At 40.6% G+C, this 19,109-nt stretch overlaps 2 protein-coding genes across 10 annotated transcripts in view; one reads left to right on the top strand and one right to left on the bottom strand.

Moving 5' to 3' along the window:
- Positions 1–7,722, bottom strand: part of MYL4 (myosin light chain 4) — a 28,853-nt gene extending 21,131 nt beyond the window's left edge. Inside the window, exon 1 of one of the 4 annotated variants that reach the window (XM_046676102.1) lies at positions 7,554–7,722. The gene's annotated coding sequence lies outside the window, so the exon portion shown is untranslated. Of the gene's footprint in view, positions 1–6,847; positions 6,946–7,050; positions 7,070–7,553 lie in introns of those variants that run through there. The other 3 variants (XM_046676104.1, XM_046676103.1, XM_046676101.1) reach the window with 3 other exon arrangements.
- CDC27 (cell division cycle 27) overlaps positions 7,223–19,109 on the top strand; it is a 67,790-nt gene continuing 55,903 nt past the window's right edge. For 2 of the 6 annotated variants that reach the window (XM_046676097.1, XM_046676096.1), the window contains exon 1: positions 7,223–7,376. In XM_046676097.1, coding sequence (XP_046532053.1) covers positions 7,350–7,376 — 27 coding nt within the window. In that variant the 5' untranslated portion in view covers positions 7,223–7,349. Of the gene's footprint in view, positions 7,377–7,874; positions 7,964–19,109 lie in introns of all 6 variants that reach the window. The other 4 variants (XM_046676095.1, XM_046676094.1, XM_046676098.1 and 1 more) reach the window with 3 other exon arrangements.

Genomic DNA, 19,109 nt, shown 5'->3' with positions numbered 1-19,109 from the left:
AAGAATCTATCATTTGGTGGACGTCCTCTCCAGATGATATAGATATTTTTCATCTAGCAGTCAGGTATATATGTCCCTTCTGAGAAAAAGGAGATAATAGCCAGTAAGATCATTCAATTCACTTTTTTGGTTCTGTCTGTACTCACCAAACAGCTTTCTGGTTAGAATCTGAACACCCTAAGGAGAAGGAATTGGATAAGAATATTTCTCACTGTAAGTGAGTAACTCAGAACTATTTTCATTTTCCATCTTTTTTCAGATTCAACTATCTAGGATCCTAGAATAATGGAAATTTAGAGCTGCCTAGATTCCCTAGCAGCCTCCTTGTTGCATTCCCGGACCTTACTCTCTCTCTCCTCCAATACATAATCCTCAGCTGTTAGTATAATCTTTCTCAAATTCCATTCTCATGAGGTTACTCCCAGCTCAATTATCACCAGCAGCTCCCTAGGTCTATTTTATCAACCTAAAGTCATCAGCATGGAACCCAAAGCTCATTAACTGTTCCTAATACCACCACTTCAACCAAGCTTATACAGCCTGCACTCCAGGCAAGCTAATTTGCTTACAGTTTGTCTCTTTCCCTGTGCTTTCCAAGTCTGCCTAGCCCTCCTAGCCATAGGCCACGTAGCACATCTCAGAGCTCACCTCAACCAAGACGCATTTCCTGATTAGCCTCAACACTTCAGACACCGCCTTGACTTTAAATCCCTTAAGGACTTATGTGCAAGGCCAGCATGTTCTCTGGGTTCAGAAAGAGGGAGTCAAAAAACATCAAGTTATGACCAATAAGAGATTAAAATTAAGTGGTCAAGTCATTTAATCATCAGGTATACCTACAATATTTTATTATCTGTTTATATTTGTGCAGGACACTATGTTAGGTGATGGGGACATTATGGTGAGCCAAGTTCCTGTCTTCATGGAACTTATATTAAATAAATATAATTAAAATTACCATATATACTACGAAGGAAAAGAACAAAGACATGAGACAGAATCATAGGTGAAGCTAATAACTCAGATTAGCTAGGAAATAGAATATTCTCAGAACGTGATATTGAGGCTGACGCCTGAAGAACAAGTAGAATTTAGCCAGTTAAAGAGTAAAAAAGGGGCTGGCCTGGTGGTGCAGCAGTTAAGTTCGTTTGCTCCAGTTAGGCGGCCTGGGGTTCACTGATTTGGATCCCCGGTGCGGACCTACACACCACTTGTCAGGCCATGCTGTGGCAGGCATCCTACATATAAAGTAGAGGAAGACGGGCGTGGATGTTAGCTCAGGGCCTGTCTACCTCAGCAAAAAGAGGAGGATTGGTGGCAGATGTTAGCTCAGGGCTAATCTTCCTCAAAAAAAAAAAAAGAGTAAAGAAAAAGTATTTTAGGAAGAAGCAATAGCTGTAAAGTTTTCCACTTTAATTACTCAGTCAACACTTTCTTTTTTCTTTTTTGAGGACGATCAGGCCTGAGCTAACATCCGCCACCAATCCTCCTCTTTTTGCTGAGGAAGACTGGCCCTGAGCTAACATCCATGCCCGTCTTCCTCTACTTTATATGTGGGACGCCTGCCACAGCATGGCTTGATGAGCGGTGAACCCTGGGCCACAATGCTTTTCAAAGAACAATATAGAGAAATGTAAGACTTGGGCTTCCCTTGGGGAGACAAGACTTAAATAGAATAATCAATTGTATTAGTCTGCTCAGGATGCTATAACAAAATACCTCAGGCTGAGTGGCTTAAACAACAGATTTATTTCCTCACAGTTCTGGAGACCAGAAGTCCATGATTAAGGTGCTAGCAAATCTGGTTTCTGCTGAGAGCTCTCTTCTCGGTTTGCAGATGGCCACCTTCTTGCTGAGTCCTCATATGACCTTTCCTCGGTGCATGTGCACAGGGGAGGGTGGTAGAGAGAGAATGAGCTCTCTAGTGCCTCTTCTTATAAGAACACCAATCCTGCTGGATCAGGGCCCCACCCTTATGATTTCATTAATCTTAATTATTTCCTTAGAGGTCCCATATCCAAATACAGCCATGCTGGGGGTTAGGGCTTCAACATATGACTTTTGAGAGAACACAAACATTAAGTATAGAGTATCAATCAATAAACAAAAAATAATTATAGGAACAGAACGAGTTAATTTTATTCATTCATTAAACAAATAAGAATGAGTACCCATTATGTACCAGATACTGTACTAGGTGTGGAGAATACATCCCGGAACAGGTCGACAGAGCTTCTGTCCTCATGGAGCTTACAGGCTAGATAGGAAGTAGACAATTAAACAGGTAATTATAATAAAGGGTGATGAGAGTAATGACAAGAGCAACAGCAGGGATAGCCAACCTATCCCTGAATTCCAATAGGTCAGAAAAGGCCTGAAGAAGTATATTTAGAGGATGAGCAGTGAGAGCCAGGTGAAGAGTGAAATTAAGAGTATCCTGGACAGAGAGAGCAGTACATGCAAAGCCTCTAAGTCAAGAAAGTGGGTCAAGAAGTTCCATGGAGCTGGTGAAGGGGAGGGAAAAGAATTTTTCCCTCTACCCTCTTAGGTTCAGTATCTGGGGCCCTGAAAAGTAAACTGACAAAAGACAAATCAACAGAATTATAAAAACAAGCGTTTATTTACACATGCAACACTCATACACACAGGAGAATTCAATGATAAGTAAGTCAAAGAAGTGGTTAAAATTTGGGGTTTATATACCATCTTAGCAAAGGGCAATAAATTTGTGGAAAGCAACAAGACAAAGAAAAAAGGATTTGGGCATCTAGGGGTGGTAAATTGTAGAAAGGTAAAGATATGGGTAAACTAATGGAAGATAAGGGTTATTTTAGTAGGGTTTGTTTGTGCAGACCCAACTCTGCCAACTCTCTGTCTCGTGATAATCTTTGTTTTCCTCCTCCTACTAGAGGAGAGGGAAGAGGAAACACCGTCACAAAGGGAAATTTATGTCCTGCTTTTAGCTGCTTCTTAATTGTTTTCAGCTCAAAATAATCCTTATGCCAAAGTGGCATATTCTGATCTCCTTCTCTGGAATATAGAGTATAAGAGGGAGACAGATGAGATAAGGCTAAATAAGGAGGCAGGGACTAGACCATGGAGGACCCTGTAAGACAAGTTGAAGGGTTTGGACTATATCCTAAGAACAACGGGAAATTGTGAGCTGGGGGTGGGAGGAAAATTTTGGGAGGGGAGTCCTGACATGATCAGATTTGTTTTTGGAAGTAAAACTGGAGGCAGGAAGAGACATGAAGTCCTCCTAATTTTAGAAGGTAAAATTAGCAGGGCTTTGTGACTAGATGTTAAAGAAAAGAGAGTGGGTTTTAGGTTGGGCAATGGAGAAGACAGCAATGCCTTAAACTTGGATAGGAAATATTTCAAATGTGAGGAAAGAGGAGCTCCTTTCTGACCAAAGTACCTGTGAGACACACACAAAGAGATGTCCAGTTGACAGCTAGGCATTTGGGTCTGGAGTTCTAAGAAGCAGCCTGGCTGCAGAAACAGATTTTGGAACAATCTGTAGATCAAAAACTGAGGCCACAAGAATGGATGGGTTTGCCTACGAAGAACATGTAGGATGAGAAGAAGACCTAGAACAGGCCCCTGAAGCATTCTAATGTTACAGGGGCTGCAAAGCAAACTGATAAAGAACAGAGCAGCGGGAGGAAAACCAGGAGACTGTGATCGGAGAAGCCAAAGGAAGGAGATGATTTGACCAAGAGGGAAGACCAAAAAAAAGGGCAGGGGGATGGAGGAGGGGGAGGAAGCCTCAAAGTCAGGTAACAAAAGGAGGATAAAAGGCAGCAAGCAACAAAGACAAAAGAAGGGCACAGACAAGGAGGACTGAAGGAATTCAGAAGAGTAAGCTACTTCTAGGCTATGTTTCAGTGGGACCTGCTTCTGGCCAATGATACCATGTCTAGCTTCTTGAACAGTTCCCTAATGCTGGCCTCCAAATCTGATTGAACATGAAACAGACTAAGAGGCAGGCTAAGGAGAAGAGATAATTTACCATGTTTGGAATAACGCTTATTGTAACCTAATTCCACTCACAAGCTAAACATATGTGGATAATGAATGACAGAAGGATACCCAAGTGGTTGCTAGATGGTGAGTTTAAGTACGTCAATCAGGAACACAGAAGGAAGTAAAAATGCTCTAAAAGATCCCATTAAGGCACAACTTCAAACAATGTGGGCTTGCTGTGGATGAGGAGAAAACCACAACAGATGTATTAGCCCAATGAACAACAGTCAGAAAAGAGACACCTTTTTTCAGGGGGGGAAGAAACAAAAAAAGGCTTTAGGAAAATTCTAAGCTTATAAGCCAGATGTCAAGCATAACAGACTCTTTAAATGCTGACTCCAGATACACATTTCCCTACAAAAAAATATCATCTTTATGTATCCTGTGTTGTAAATTCCTACATTTAAGTTTACAAGAATCCATTGTGCAAGTATAATACTTGGGTTGGCAGACCACAAGCTTAGCATGAGCAAACAGTGTCATGTGACTGATAAAAAATGCAAGTACAACTTTAGTCTACTTCAATAGAAGTTCTCAGATAATAAAAGCAATAGTCCTACTGCACTCTGAATTAATTAGAATAAATCTAGAGTGGTGTATTCAGTTAAAACCATCAATTTTTTTTTCTTTTTAGGAAGATGGGCCCTGAGCTAACATCTGTTGCCAATCTTCCTCTTTTTTTCTCCCCAAAGCCACAGCACATAGTTGCATATGCTAGTTGTAAGTCCTTCTAGTTCTCCTATCTGGGATGCCTTCACAGCATGGCTTGACGAGCAGCGTGTAGGTCAGTATCCAGGATCTGAACCGGCAAACCCCAGGCTGCTAAAGCAGAGCATGCGATGGGGCCGGCCTGGTGGCACAGCAGTTAAGTTCACAAGTTCTGCTATGGCGGCCCAGAGTTTGCCAGTTCGGATCCCCGGTGTGGACCTACACCCCACTTGGCAAGCCATGCTGTGGCAGGCATCCCACATATAAACTAGAGGAAGATGGGCATGGATTTTAGCTCAGGGCTAATCTTCCTCAAAATAAAATAAAAAAGAAAGCAGAGTGTGCAAACTTAACCACTACGCCACCAGGCCAGCCCCTAAAAGCATCAAATTTTAAGAGTAACATCTCTTACCTATCCCTTTCTTTCCATTCCCACTGCCAGATTCTCTCATCTCATACCTGGTAGATTGTTTCCAAAGTTGGTCTAGCAATCACTCATTCCCATCAGCACATGACTTTTGCAGTGTCACTTCACTAGCCTCCCATTTAGAGTTGGAGTCTATTTCTTTTCCCACTGAATCCAAGCTGGTCTTATATCTGACTATAACCAACAAGAAATGATGGAGTTTGACTAACAAGCTTAGGCCTTAAGGGACCTCACAGCTTCTGTGTTCTCCTTCTTGGTTGCCAGCCACCAAGTCAAGAAGCTGGGGCTAGACTACTGACTAATGAGAGGCCACGGCTGAGAGAGAGGTCATGTGGAGGAGAACTGAGGAGCTCAGACAACAGCTAGCACCCAGGCCTCAAAGGTGTGAGCAAAGCCATCTTGGGTCTGCCATTAAAGCTTTGGGTCTCCCAGTAAAGCAAACTATGCTAATATTCCATACCCATGCTATCCATTACGGGAGTCACTAGCCACATGTATCTACTGAGTCCTTGGAATGGCTAGCACATCTGAAGAACTTCATTTGTAATTTCACTTGATTTTAACTAAACTTTAAATAGCTGGTGGCTACCATATTGGACAGTATAGAAGACTATTCCCACTCTAATTCATCCAACATAATTCTGCTGAAAGAACAGGGCACAGGACAGCAAAGAATCACTTAGCACCTATCCTCTCTGGGGCTACAAGTACATAAGCAGTGACTAGAGACAACTTGGTGGTGAAGAATATAGTAGGTCTGCCAACTGGTGTTAAAAAAAACAAAGACTTCCCTCCAACATTATCGAAAGGAAGGGAGTGACCCATTCTAACCTGATTTCATCCCCATAAAATGTGAGAACCAGAAAGGGAAACTGCCACACAGTGCAATATACAGCCCATGTCTAGCCTAGAGATGTCCTGATTAGAAAATTAACTTTCAAAACTGTTTTCCTCATTTATTGAAAAAGAAAATTTTAGTAGTTCCCTGGTTCACACATTTTTGAGAGAAAGGAAAGAAATTTGAAAGAGCCTACTATGTGTGTTAGACACAGCTACAAAGATTAATGCATTTAATTCTCTTAATCATTTTTTTCAGACTAAGCAAACAGAAGTTCAGAGAGGTTGTGACTTGCGTAAGGATCTAAAACTAGTTAGTGCAAGAGATAAAATTCTAAATCAAGCCTCCGGATTTCCCAATTACTATGATGCCTCCCCTATCAAGAATAAAAATTTCTGCCTGCCTTCTGAGATTTTCCATTATTTGGTCACCTAAGTAATTATTTCCAGTTAATGCCTTAACTCTTACCAGAGTGATCTCACTTCCGCTTCCCTTCACTTACAATCTCCTTCTTTCTTTTCTAATTCTACTCGCCCTTCAAAGCCCAGTTTCCCTCCCTTTTTCCTTGCTCATCTTAATCCCCATTGATTTCCCTCTCCTCTGAATTTTTACATCACTTACAATGGGCACGACATAATGTAGCACTTTTGGTTACATTGCTTTTCCCTCAAGTAGACCATAATCTCTCTGAGGACACGGGCCATACAAATCTTTGGAGGGTGGCAATCCCTCCAAACTTCCTGTTTCCCTTTGAGCCATGAATAGGTATTTCTGGAATGGATGAATGACCTAAGCTCAACAAATACTTCTTGATTAATTAAAGTCCGCGCCACACTCTCACGTTTTACCCTTTGCTTAATCTACCGCGCACCGAGTCCTGGTGAAATGCCCAGCGGAGAATCGCAACCGCAACCAGGCCACGTAACGCTCTCCGCCCGCTCCGGCACGCCACGCCCAGCCTGCTGGCAGCCGATTGGGCGTGGCCCAGCCTAGAGGAGGCAGGGTGGGCGTGGCGTGCGTGAGTGAAGGCGTGGCGAGAAAAGAAACCTACGCTCTGGATCGGACTCGGTAGTCTCCGGTAATCCTCGACAATTTCCGGCAACGGTCTCCTCCTCCGCCGATTCACTTCGGGTGTTTCCGGCCTCCTTCGGACTTTTCCGTCTGGCTCCCGCGCGGATCTCTCCACTTCGGGTATTTCCGTGTCCCGCTCGGAGGTACTCGGCAGTCTCTCGGCCTCCCCCATTCCCCGGTAACGGTCGCTGGTGAGTTTAAATGAGCCGGGGCTGGCCGGGCCGGAGCCGCTACGGGGGGGGCCTGAGGCACTGCAGAAAGTGGGCCTGAGCCTCAAGGATGACGGTGCTGCAGGAACCCGTCCAGGTAATGCGAACCTCGTTCTCTCAGGCTGGGCTCGCAGCCTCGGTCGGGAAGCAGCGTATGGCCACTCCGCGGCCTGGTGCGGCCTAGGCCCGGCGGCTTCTCCCGCCTCCCCTGTGCCGGGTCCTGCCTATCCTCTCGCCAGTTCGGAGGCCTCGCCCGCAGCCCCCGCCGACTTACCTTTGGCCCTCTGTCGCTTCTACCCCTCGTGTGAGCTGGGTTCGGCGAGAATGGCTTGGTCCCCCTCCGAGCCAGCGTCCGCCCGGCCCCTCCTGTCAGTCCGGGGGCCTGGCCCCGCCGGCGTGAGAACTGAGGGGCCGAAGACGCGCCCCAGGTGCTCTCGTGCCTCGGGGATGGCTGGGAAGCACGTTTGATCGGAGCTTGTGCGATCCTCATAATGGTGGGGCAAGTTTGGGGGAGGGGTGGGATTGTTTTTGTTGTATGTGAGGGGGGAGGGGGGTAGATCGGTGTTTTTAATACTAATTTTTATTTCGGTAACAGACTTTGAAGCCCACGTTGCTTTTCTCGCTCAGTGAATTTCCCACTGGACAATGATCTGAGAAGAGAACTCCAAGGCCCAGCGCCGAGGTGCAGGCACCTGTACAAGGGGCGGGGGTGGAAACGGCAAATTTGGGTTTTTCCATGACCTGTGCCGGGGGACCAGGAGCGTTTTATTGTGCATGTGTATAAGGCGCTCAGGAAGTGAAAGACAGATAGTGGTTTTACCATCCGCTTCACTGTCCTTCCCCCGCCAAGGTGTGCCTTGACGGACAGGGCTCCGCTGGCATGGAAGAAACACTACTGGATTTTAAGTGTGTGATGCAGTGCCAAGTCATTTTCCCCCTTGCCACCTGAAGAAACTGAATCTTTTGTCCCTTGCTGATGAGCCAGGGCTGGGAGGTTTGCAGCCCACCGTCTGATCTTTAACTGGATGAGAGTTGACCTCTGTCGACTGCTGTCATTGCGTCATGGATTTTCTCTATTTTGAAGTTAGAAAGCAAACCGATTTTAAAAATTACTTTATAATGCCCTTAATAGGCCTGTGATATCAAATAGTAAATATTTTAATACATCCCTACTTCCCTATTTGCTTAATTCTTCACAGGATGAAATACCAATTTCTCCTAGTTTGGCTGCTTTTCCAACTTTTTACATATAGCAGCTGTCAGTGTTTGAATTAATGTAACGTGGGATTCTATTTTAGCAAATTTACCTGTTTGTATGTTGTACCAGTGCTTCCAAAGCTATTTCTTTTCATCCAAATTCCTCTTAATAGTAAAGAGTCTCTTGTAAGATTTTTTGTTTTGAGGTTTAACATGAAATTAGAAGATGCTATCTGTACCTTCTTAAATGGATAAGCGGATCACTCAAGTTGTTTAATATCTGTTTCATAGTCTTGTAGTTTTGTCTTAATGCTACATTTGCCTTCTCTGGCCCCAAAAGACTTCTAAAATGATAAACTAGTTGTATTGCTAGCCTATAACCACTATTTTATAATAATTTCAACTTATATAAAAGCATGGAGAAGAAAATAAATATGGAGCCTATTCCTAGGTAGTACCCATCAGGTTTCCTCTTTTCCTTAAAGTACTCTTAGCAGTAATGCAGGTAGGTATTTTTAAGGCTTTAATGTCAAATTTCTCATTTTTTTTTCCCACACTACCTTTATCCATTAGATTTGGGGATGGTGGTAAGAAGTTTTAGGATATGGCATAGTATAAGAAGAAAGAAGAGATCTGGAGCAGTGGGAAGAACACGCAATTTTGGCTACAATGATAAAGATCAACTGATTAGAGATAGTACTGAAAATGGGAAAGAATTAGGAAGAAAATAAAAATAGGACTGATAAATAAGATACTGTATTTAAAAAAAAAACTGTAATAAGTGATTGCGTGTATTTGTAAAGGAATGAGAGTAAGTTGGAAAGTTGTTTCCTTTCTTGGGATGCCTCAGGGTTTGTGGTGTTACTAGGAATAGGAAGAAATTGAGAGAAAAAAATGAGCGACTGTTCTCTGCTGCTTTTTCTTTAAAGTTTTAATGTGGAATAGCCAGTCTGACATAAGCTAAATATAAGCTCCTCCAAATTATCTCTCATAGAAAAGTGTTATTTAATATTTGAGTCTCTACAAAAATCCCTCCTATTATGAGACAGAAATTCTGTCAGTTATTTTTAATGTAACTGGGGAAGGCACACTACCCTAAATGACTTCAATCAGTGCTAATTTGGAGGTTTATAAAATTCACCTGATGAAATTGATAAAAAAGCAAAGACATTTTAATAGATTTATCAATCATTCGTGGGGGTGGGACTTCACAGTTAGAAGTGTTGGATGAAGTTGTAAACAAGTCTTATAAAAATTGCCTTAATAAGCAGTGTGGTAAGTGGGTACTATACACATAATATCCTTTTAGAGATCATTAGATAGTGAAGGAATACTTTTGGCTTGGGTTAAGATGTGCAGGAACAGCATTTAACGTGGATTCAAAGGATACAATATTTCAAATAACTTAGAATTAAAGTTGGTATATTAAGGAAAATTGTGTTAGATGACCAAAAAAATAAAAAATGGCTTTACTGATGTCAAAGATTTATGTGAACAGTTTCAGTAAATTGTTGTATTCAAGAAGAGTAGAAAAAAATGAAATTTCTAAATATATTTTGTGATTTTTAAAGTGTATGTGTAACTAAATTGATAATAGGCATTTGACTATTTGGTCTTCATTCAAAAATTTATATATTCAAGTTAGCTGAAACACATTTGTTTATGAAATTTTCCTTTGGAAAATAGGAGATTACCTTGTATTTAGGTACAATATAGTATCTTGAAGACAGTGCTACATAGTACCCGAACTGAGAGAATAAGCTTTGGGAAGTGAGAGTGGAGGAGGAAGTCACCGAAAATACATAATCCTTTAATTCCTTTATGGACTAGTATCCTAATGTAGCCCTTCTTGTGTTTATCGTCTATAGAGAAAGAAAGCTTTAGACAAATAATCACAAATTAATAATTACAAACTGTGATAAGAAGGACACTATAAATAGGGTGTTAGGAGAGAGACATAATAGGAAGGACCGGACAAGAGCCCAGGTGTCTGGTTTGCAATTGGATCACCAAAGGAGGTACTGCAAAACAGCAAAAAAGTTAAGCAGCAGCGTCCATGAAAAAAATCAAACAGGAAAGAATGTTGGGCACCTTCTATGTGCCAAACACAGAAGAATATAAAAGACATTCTAAAACCTCTAAAAAGGATGTCAGGAAAGTCTTTTTTGAGCAAGTAACATTGAAGCTGAGATTTGAAGGTTGAGAAGGAATCATTAATTTGAAGAGCAGTACATGCAGAGGAAACAGCATGTACAAAGTCCCTAAGACAGCAGAATTTGTCATTGGAAGAACTGAAAGAAGACCAATGTGGCTGTAATGGGAGGAGGGAGGCAAGAGTAAAAACAGTCTTAGGATGAAGGTAACCTGAACCAATGTAGTAGCAATAGTAGGAAAGAGGTAGCTAAATTCAAGAGAGATTTTGGAGGTAGAACCAATGAGACATGGAAATTGATTGGGGGGGCAAGGAGCAGATCAAGATCGGCTGCCTGGATTTTGTTTTGGTGGTGCCATTTAATAAATGGAGAATCCTTTGAATGGGGGACAATTTGAAGGAGGACAATTAAGAATTCTGTTTTGAACAAATTCAATTGAAAATATTTGTGAAACCAGCCGTTAGAAATGTGGAGACAGGGGCCGGCCCCGTGGCCCAGTGGTTAAGTTCGCACGCTCTGCTTTGGCGGCCCAGGGTTTCGCTGGTTTGGATCCTGGGCGTGGACATGGCACCGCTCATTGGGCCACGCTGAGGCTGCGTCCCACATGCCACAACTGAAATAGACAACTCTGTACTGGAGGGATTTGGGGAGAAAAAGCAGAAAAAAAAAAAGATTGGCTACAGTTCTTAGCTCAGGTGCCAATCTTTAAGAAGAAAAAAAAAAGTGGAGACATAACCTCTAATCTTTTGAGGGATCCAGTCTTGCTGGGAAAATAAGAATGCTTAACAAGAACAATTGGGTCATGTTATAAGTCAGTGTGTAATTGATTGCACAGATAAAGAAATTCAGGAGAGAGAGATCCTCATAGACCAGAAAAATGGGAAAGATTTCTTGAAGGGGTAAAACTTAAAGCTTTAGAAGATTAAAAGAGTTTGAATTGGTAAAGAAGAAAAAGAATATTCTTTGCATGGAATGGCATGAGCAAAAACCCAAAGTTGAGTATGGTGTTTATGAACAAGAGAACAGTAAGATATTATAAAATGGGAGCAGGAAGGCATAAGGTTTGGCTAGCCAGGCAGAATCAGGTTATAGGGGACTTAACATCCTGGCTGAGGAGTTTAGATTTAATGTTTTGGCAATAAATAGCCATTATAGGTTTTTGAACAGAAGAATTATGTAAGGAAAGCACTGCTTTGGGAAGATTAATCTGGCGCTTTTGGGAAGGAGGGACAAGACTAGAGTTAGAGAGACATACAGGTTAATAGAATAATCAGTTACATGGTCACATACACCAGGGTTTCTCAGTCTTGGCACTATTAATGTTTTGGGCAAGCTAATTCCTTGTTGTGGGGGACGCTGACCTGGGTATTGTAGTGTTTTGTAGCATCCCTGGCTTCTACCTACTAGATGCCCCCTCCATTTGTGATAACCAAAAAATGCCCCCTAGTCATTGCTAAATGTCCCTTGGGGGGCAAAATTGCCCAGATTGAGAACCACTGATGTAGAACTAAACTAAATTATGAGTTTTAGAAATTAGATTATAATGTTTAATAGGAAAATTCCACAGTGATTTTTTTCTTTATACTTTCTTATATTGTCTGAAGCTTTTATGGTCTAAAAAAACGCAGCTATTTTCTTTTTTGACAAGAACAAAACAGAAGAGTTTATGTGGTCACATTTAAGTCTGAATTTTTTGTACAGTTTACAGAGGTTTGCTTATATTTTAAATGATATTTCATGTTTAAGAAGAGCAAGTAAGTAAGGAGCTTTGCCGTTTAATTTTTATGCTGTTGATTTATCTTTTAAATTAATGCAACCTAGGACTATCCCATTAATTTAATCAGTATAATTTGTCTTTTAAACTTTTTCTGGTGGGGCAAAGGGTGTTGCTCTGTTTGGTTTCATTTTTAGCAGCATTTCGTCCATCTGGCTTTAGTTTGTAGAACTCCTGAGCTAATGCACTGAGTAATATTCTTTTAGGCACAGCTCCACACCAGCAGTTGGGCAGGAGTAGATGGATAACCAGAGGGCTAATCTTAGCTATTTGTAGTGCCTTAGAGAATAGTCCATTCTCCACCCTATTTCTCCAGAAGAGACACCATCGCTCAGGAACTTAGAGATGCTTGAGCAGAGTGGTGATGGAAGCTGTACGTGGGATTCTCCAAGAGGCAAGTTTTACTTCTGGGATATATGGGAGTTTGAGTTGTCTGCCTTCACTGTCTGTTTCTGACCCTCTTAAGAATTGGTGATAAAGGAACAATGTTGTTCTGAGCAAAGCTTGATTTTAAATCTGAAACGGATAGAACTGAATATTTTTCTTTCATTTCTTTAATTTTAAGGAGACAAAAAAATTCAGAATTTTGGGACTTTCTGGCCACGGTACATATATATGTGTCAAATTTTCCTGGTGATCAGTAGTACTAAGGTAGCTGGAGAATCGTTTGGGTCTTTTGTGGCTTAATGTTACAAAATAAGCAATTGTGGTAGATAGGGTGGGAGATGTTACATAATGGAAACTATAAATTATATTTATTGAGTTTGTTTATATTAACTGATGGGAAAGGAAAAGATTTTAAGTGCCTAATGTGTGCCAGTGAGTATACTAGGAGCAATATATATGTATCATTTCATTTAACACACACAAGTCCGAGAAATAGAGCTCCATTTATCAGATAAAGAAATTGAGGCTGAGAAAAATTCAATAATTCCCCCCAAATCACACTATTGAAGTGCTGGCACACAAATTTGAACACAGGTTTCCAGCATCAAATTCTGGACATATTCTTTCTACTCACCATCATCACATGATGAGTAGAACATTTTCTACTTTCTACTTTCATTTACAACAAAGTTAAACAAGTAGGTTCTCAGGAAATCCCCACATTTTATAATGGAGTAATTAGGTAGTAATTATTTGCATTATAAAATAATTCTTCTAAGTGCCACAGAGTTTCTTTCAATAGAGATTTCCAGAGATCCTTAACTATTGGACATAGGAAAATACAGAGAAACTGAAGACTAAGCCTAATATATAAGATGCTAACAATGGACTGCCAGAAGTCAAAGATTGTTTATTCATTCAACATACATAGTTAAGCACATGCTTAAAAAGTACCTAATAGATGCTGGGAGTATAATAGTGAGCAAAAACAGATGTAGTCCCTACCTTTCTAGAGTTTATATTATAGTGAGGAAGGTATTACTCAAATATTCTCCTAAATAAATGTAAAATTTCAACAGTGAGAAGTATTACAAAGGAGGGGTACTTGGTGCTATTAGAGTGTGTGATAAGGATGCCTAACCTCATCTAGGGGTTCCATAAAAGGCTTCCCTGAGAAAGAACTCCAGAGAATGACTAGAATTTGCATAGTTTGGAGGAAAGGAGGAGTGTGGCAAATAAAGAGGACTGTGTGTTTAAAGGACCTGAGGCAGGAGGGTAACATGGCAGATGTGAGGGGCTGAACAAAGTTCATTGTGCTAGCGCGGAGAACATGATGCAAGGTGAGCTCGAGAGGTAAGCAGGGACTATACCACACTGCCTAGTTGGGTGGCTTTGGTTTTTATCATTAAGGACAGAAGCCACTGAAGGATTTTAAGCAAAGGGGTAATATGATCAGATCTGATTTGTGACAAGCTCAAAGGGAGAGAATGGATTGTAGGATAGAAAAGAACTCAGAGGCCAGATAAGACACTATTAAAGTAATCCCGAGAAAAAACGGTCTGCCTCTAAAAGTAAATGTTTGTTGAGTTTCTTCCTTTCGGTATTACATAGTTTAAATGAGTATCATTTTGAAAGATACCTGTATGCATGGTTCCAGAATCCTACGTCATTTATGGTCTGGTAGAACACCAGAAGACCAGATCAGTTCTTATGGGGGATTAGAATTTAGCCAGACAGCGTGCTAGACTTACCTCAGATGGAAGTGTTTACCCTTATATTACAGATGATTAAAACTAAAGCTCAGAGAAGTGACAAGGTCATCTTGATTTGCACGTGTCAGAGGGAGCCTCTTTATCTGTCCTGGATTGGAATGCAGAGATCATATTAAGCATTCAAGAAATAATTATCGACTCAAATTAGATTTGAATACTCTTTAGCCTATTGTTTTCTTAATGACGTATTTTGAGTTATGCAGTCCAAATGTTGAAATTCTCTGAGGAGAACACTCATAGTTTATCACTTTATCTTTTCTCTCTCTCTTTGCTATGTTGTAGTATAGAGGAGATGTAGGCTGGATAGCAGTGATCCTGTAGTATATTTAAAACCTGCTTGCCAACACCATATATTTCTGTTCTAAAGTTCAACTTCCCAGTTGTTTGATCCGAAATCAAAAGCACAGTGATGACAATGACAGTGATCTAATAGGTGCCTATGGAATAATGCCTGGCTTATTCATAATTTCTTATTGTCAGCGTAGACCTGAAAATCCAAACTGTTAAGGCTTTGTACAGCCTACCTGAAGAACTTGATTTTCTCAAGTTAGTTAGGTTTTTTATGTTATTTGTTTTTTTACTGAAATCAGTATCATACAGCAAGTAAAGTAGGTGCTCAATAAATGTTTATTGAATGGATGAATGATATCTTTCAAAAGTGGTAGTCACATCAAGATGATAAGGCAAATGGTCTGTGTAATATGGAGGGAAGTATATGACATGATCTAGGGTGCTATTAACCAAGAAAGGCTGGATATCTTTCAGAAATGTATAGATCACACCACTGAGAGATTTATTGCCCAAAAGCTTCATCTATTCCAACCCGTCTGTCAGACTGTGACCCCTATCTTCCTACTAGATTTTTGCTTTTTAATGTTTCGCTTATTGTGTCAAGAAAGAAACAACTAGGTGTTATTTTATATTGTTTTACATTGTGAACCTTAATGTTCTCTTTTATTCATATTAGCAAACGTTAATTATAGTAGGAATGTCTTAACTTGTGTTTTACCTCCAGATTGGGTTTCTAAAAGTTTGTAGGTCACTAAATGGAAAATGGATTCAGAGTTCCAAAAGAACTACTCATTCAACAAATATTTATTGAGCATTCACTATGTTTAAAGGCAGTTATCTAGGATAACTAAGGAAATAACTAGTTGAGTAGGATAACTGGAGAATTTAGAGAAAAATAGCATCTGGTCTTTGTCCTCAAGCAGCTGCAACCTAGTTAACCAAGTAATACAACTAAATCTGGTAAACGGCCTGATAGAAAAAAAAAAGTGTAAACAAAATAGTCTAGAATCTCATAGAGTAATCAATATTGCGTGGGATAGATCAGTGAAGGCTTCATGAAAGGTAGAGGAACAGGTAAGCTGAATTTTGAAGAAAGGATGACTAAAATTTCAGGAGATAGAAGTTAAAGACAAAGGACAGCCCAAACAGAGGCAACAATGTTGGCAAAGACTCTGAAATATAAAGATACAGTGGATGTTTAGGGACCCCTGGGGTCTTTTTCTGGTGCTAGACCACAGGTAGCTTTGGTGAGATGTGAAAACAAAGCTGAAAAAGGGAGATTAAAGCCAGGTGGGATTTGAGTAGTTTACTAAGGAGTTTGTGTTTTATTTTGTAAATATTTGTTTTGTAAACTTTGTGGGGCTATCCGAGAGGAATCATTAGAAAGTTTTGATCAGAGAGGAAGACATGATGGTGATAATGATGATGGCAGCAGCTAAAATTTGTTGAGTAATTATTAGGTATGTGGTGGGAACCATTATGTTCTTTACTGGAGTCTTATGTTTTACATGAAGAGACTAAGACTTAAGAAACATTGTTACTTGCCCAAAACACAGAACCAGTAAGTTGTGGAATATGGGTGTAAACTCAAGCCTCTCACTTTTGTCTTTGTGTAGCAGTGATGATATGTTTGAGGAAGGTAATTCTAGGACAGTCTGGATAACATTACATCTTGCAGACAGGAAGACCACTTAGGAGACAAAAGTTTAAAGGAAAGATTTGTTGTGGACTGGGACTAGTAAAGAGGGGATAGATTCTAGGTACCTTTCTTCAAGTGGAATTCTGTAAATGATGGTTAGGTTCGTTAACCAGCCTATTAAAAGCTTTTAAATTCATAATGCACCCAAACTGAATTACCAGTGCATTCATTATTTCATGTATACTTACCCAACATCTGTGACTTTGATTGGTAAAAGACGTTTTGAGTTTCAAACAAGAAGTACCTTTCCTAGTCCTGGCAGCAGCAGTGCTCCTCAAGGCACCAGGACTGTAGTCGTCTCTGATATGCAAAAGAGAAAGCACCTGTCTAGGTCAGTAACCTGTCTCTTCCCCTTTTAAATATCTAAATTCAATTCCACACATATTTATTGATCACTTACTATATACCGGGCTCTAACACTGCCTCCCGTCAGCTAGACGAGTGATTTTTGATGAACCAGGATATCCGTGAACTCCTAACCACTGTATACAGACTTTTTGTGTGTGTGCATGTGCTTTTTTCTGGGGAGGAGGTCCGTAGCATTCGTGTTGTTCAAAGGAGTGTGCTATAAAAGGAGGGAGAACTACTTATCTAGAAAAGTAGAAGAATGGTTCTGAACCCTGAATTCTTACCAGTAAAAAGGTTTAAAAATAAGGATATCTGAATTCAGTCCCAGCTTGCAGGGATTGTGAGTCAGTGGATTTGAGGTAGAGCACCATCAAGCAAGGGTTGTTAGCCACTAATCTTGAAAGAAGTGACACTAAAGGGACTCCTTGAACACGGAAATTATTTGTTAGTTATTGTACTCCCAGCGTCTAGAAAATGCCTGGTATGTGGTAGGTACTCAATAAATATTTATTGAATGAATGATTACTAGAACCCTCCAGTTGAGAAAAGTTTAAAAAGACACCCCCTTCCTCCAATTGCCTTATCATTAACAGTAAGTCATGCTGGAATCAGTAAAAAAAGTGTCCTCGAGCAATAATAGTACATACCTTTGTATTCTGAATAGCTAAGTATGTTTTTGATATCCACCACAGGCACATGCTATCAAGAGAAGTAAAGCCGAAGAGTAGTAAGGAATAGGAACCTCAGATCTTTGGCTAATGGGATGTGGAAGAGTTAGCAGCAGCAAATATGGAACATTTTATTGGGGGTTCTGGCTGTTTCAGGACAGCTTGTTTTGGGTACCTTTTTTATTTAGGTGGCTCTAATTGGGGATGCATCATATAGTGATCCAACAGTCCTTCCTAAGAGGTCCTATTGGTATTTATGGCCTTCTCTTTTTTTCTCTTCCCTTCTTCTTTATTCCCCGAGTAATAGAGAGGACTCCTCCAAGTACTGAGACTTTTTAGTGTGGTATGGTATTTTAGTATTATGCGTATTCCTTTCTGTTAAATTGAGGGTCATTGTGGGATTAATTTATATGGAGGTTTTCCAGAAACAAGCAGATATGACAGCTGGCAGAGACCTGAAGTATGGCAAAATTACAATTATATGAATCCTTTTATCTTCTGGAAATTATGAGTAGGAATGTTGGGATAAATCAGGCTTTTTGGCAATGAATATCTTTAGTATGGTGTCTATAAGCATCTGAAAATTGCAGGATTTCTCTTATTTAGTGCAGATAAATCATATTTTTATGTACACTGTTGGAATCATCTTAGAGGATATACCAACTACTTCTGAAAATATTGGGGGTAGAGTGAAATGGTAGTTGATAGTAAATTTCATACCAAAGGGAGATTTCTTTGTAGCCCAACTAATTTGGGTAGATTATGAAAGGAGACGATTTATTTCCATTAATACGTAGGATGTTTTAGTAGGCGTGAGAAATACGTTAGGGCCAACAAGAGATCTTGGAACTTGAATAATTCAAGTCTTTCTTTTATTTATTTATTTTTTTTATTTTATTTTTTTTTTTTTGGAGGAAGATTAGCCCTGAGCTAACATGTGCTGCCAGTCTTCCTCTTTTTGCTGAGGAAGACTGACCTTGAGCTAACATCCATGCCCATCTTCCTCTAGTTTATATGTGGGATGCCTGCCACAGCAGGCAGGTGTGTGAGGGGTTGTGAGTCCGTGCCTGGGATCCGAACTGGTGAACCCCGGCCACTGAAGCAGAGCACGTGAACTTAACTGCTGTGCCACCGGGCTGGCCCCCAAGCCTTTCTTTTTTTTTTTTAAAGATTTTATTTTTTCCTTTTTCTCCCCAAAGCCCCCCGGTACATAGTTGTATATTCTTTGTTCTGGGTCCTTCTAGTTGTGGCATGTGGGACGCTGCCTCAGCGTGGTTTGATGAGCAGTATCATGTCCGCGCCCAGGATTCGAACCAACGAAACACTGGGCCGCCTGCAGCAGAGCGCGCGAACTTAACCACTCGGCCACGGGGCCAGCCCCCCCACCCCCCAAGCCTTTCTTTTAAAGCAAAGGGACATGGCCTGAAGGATTAGAAATTATTTTATTCATAATATCTTAAATTAACATTAGATGAGAATTTCTTTGGCTTTGGGGATTCTGTTGAGCAGGGAGGTGTTTAATTAGATTAAGTCTTTTAGAT

This window comes from Equus quagga, chromosome 11, assembly GCF_021613505.1.
Source record: "Equus quagga isolate Etosha38 chromosome 11, UCLA_HA_Equagga_1.0, whole genome shotgun sequence".
Taxonomy (NCBI): Eukaryota; Metazoa; Chordata; class Mammalia; order Perissodactyla; family Equidae; genus Equus; species Equus quagga.
The sequence above is the reverse complement of the archived record's forward strand: the minus strand, read 5'-3'. Positions and strand labels throughout refer to the sequence as shown.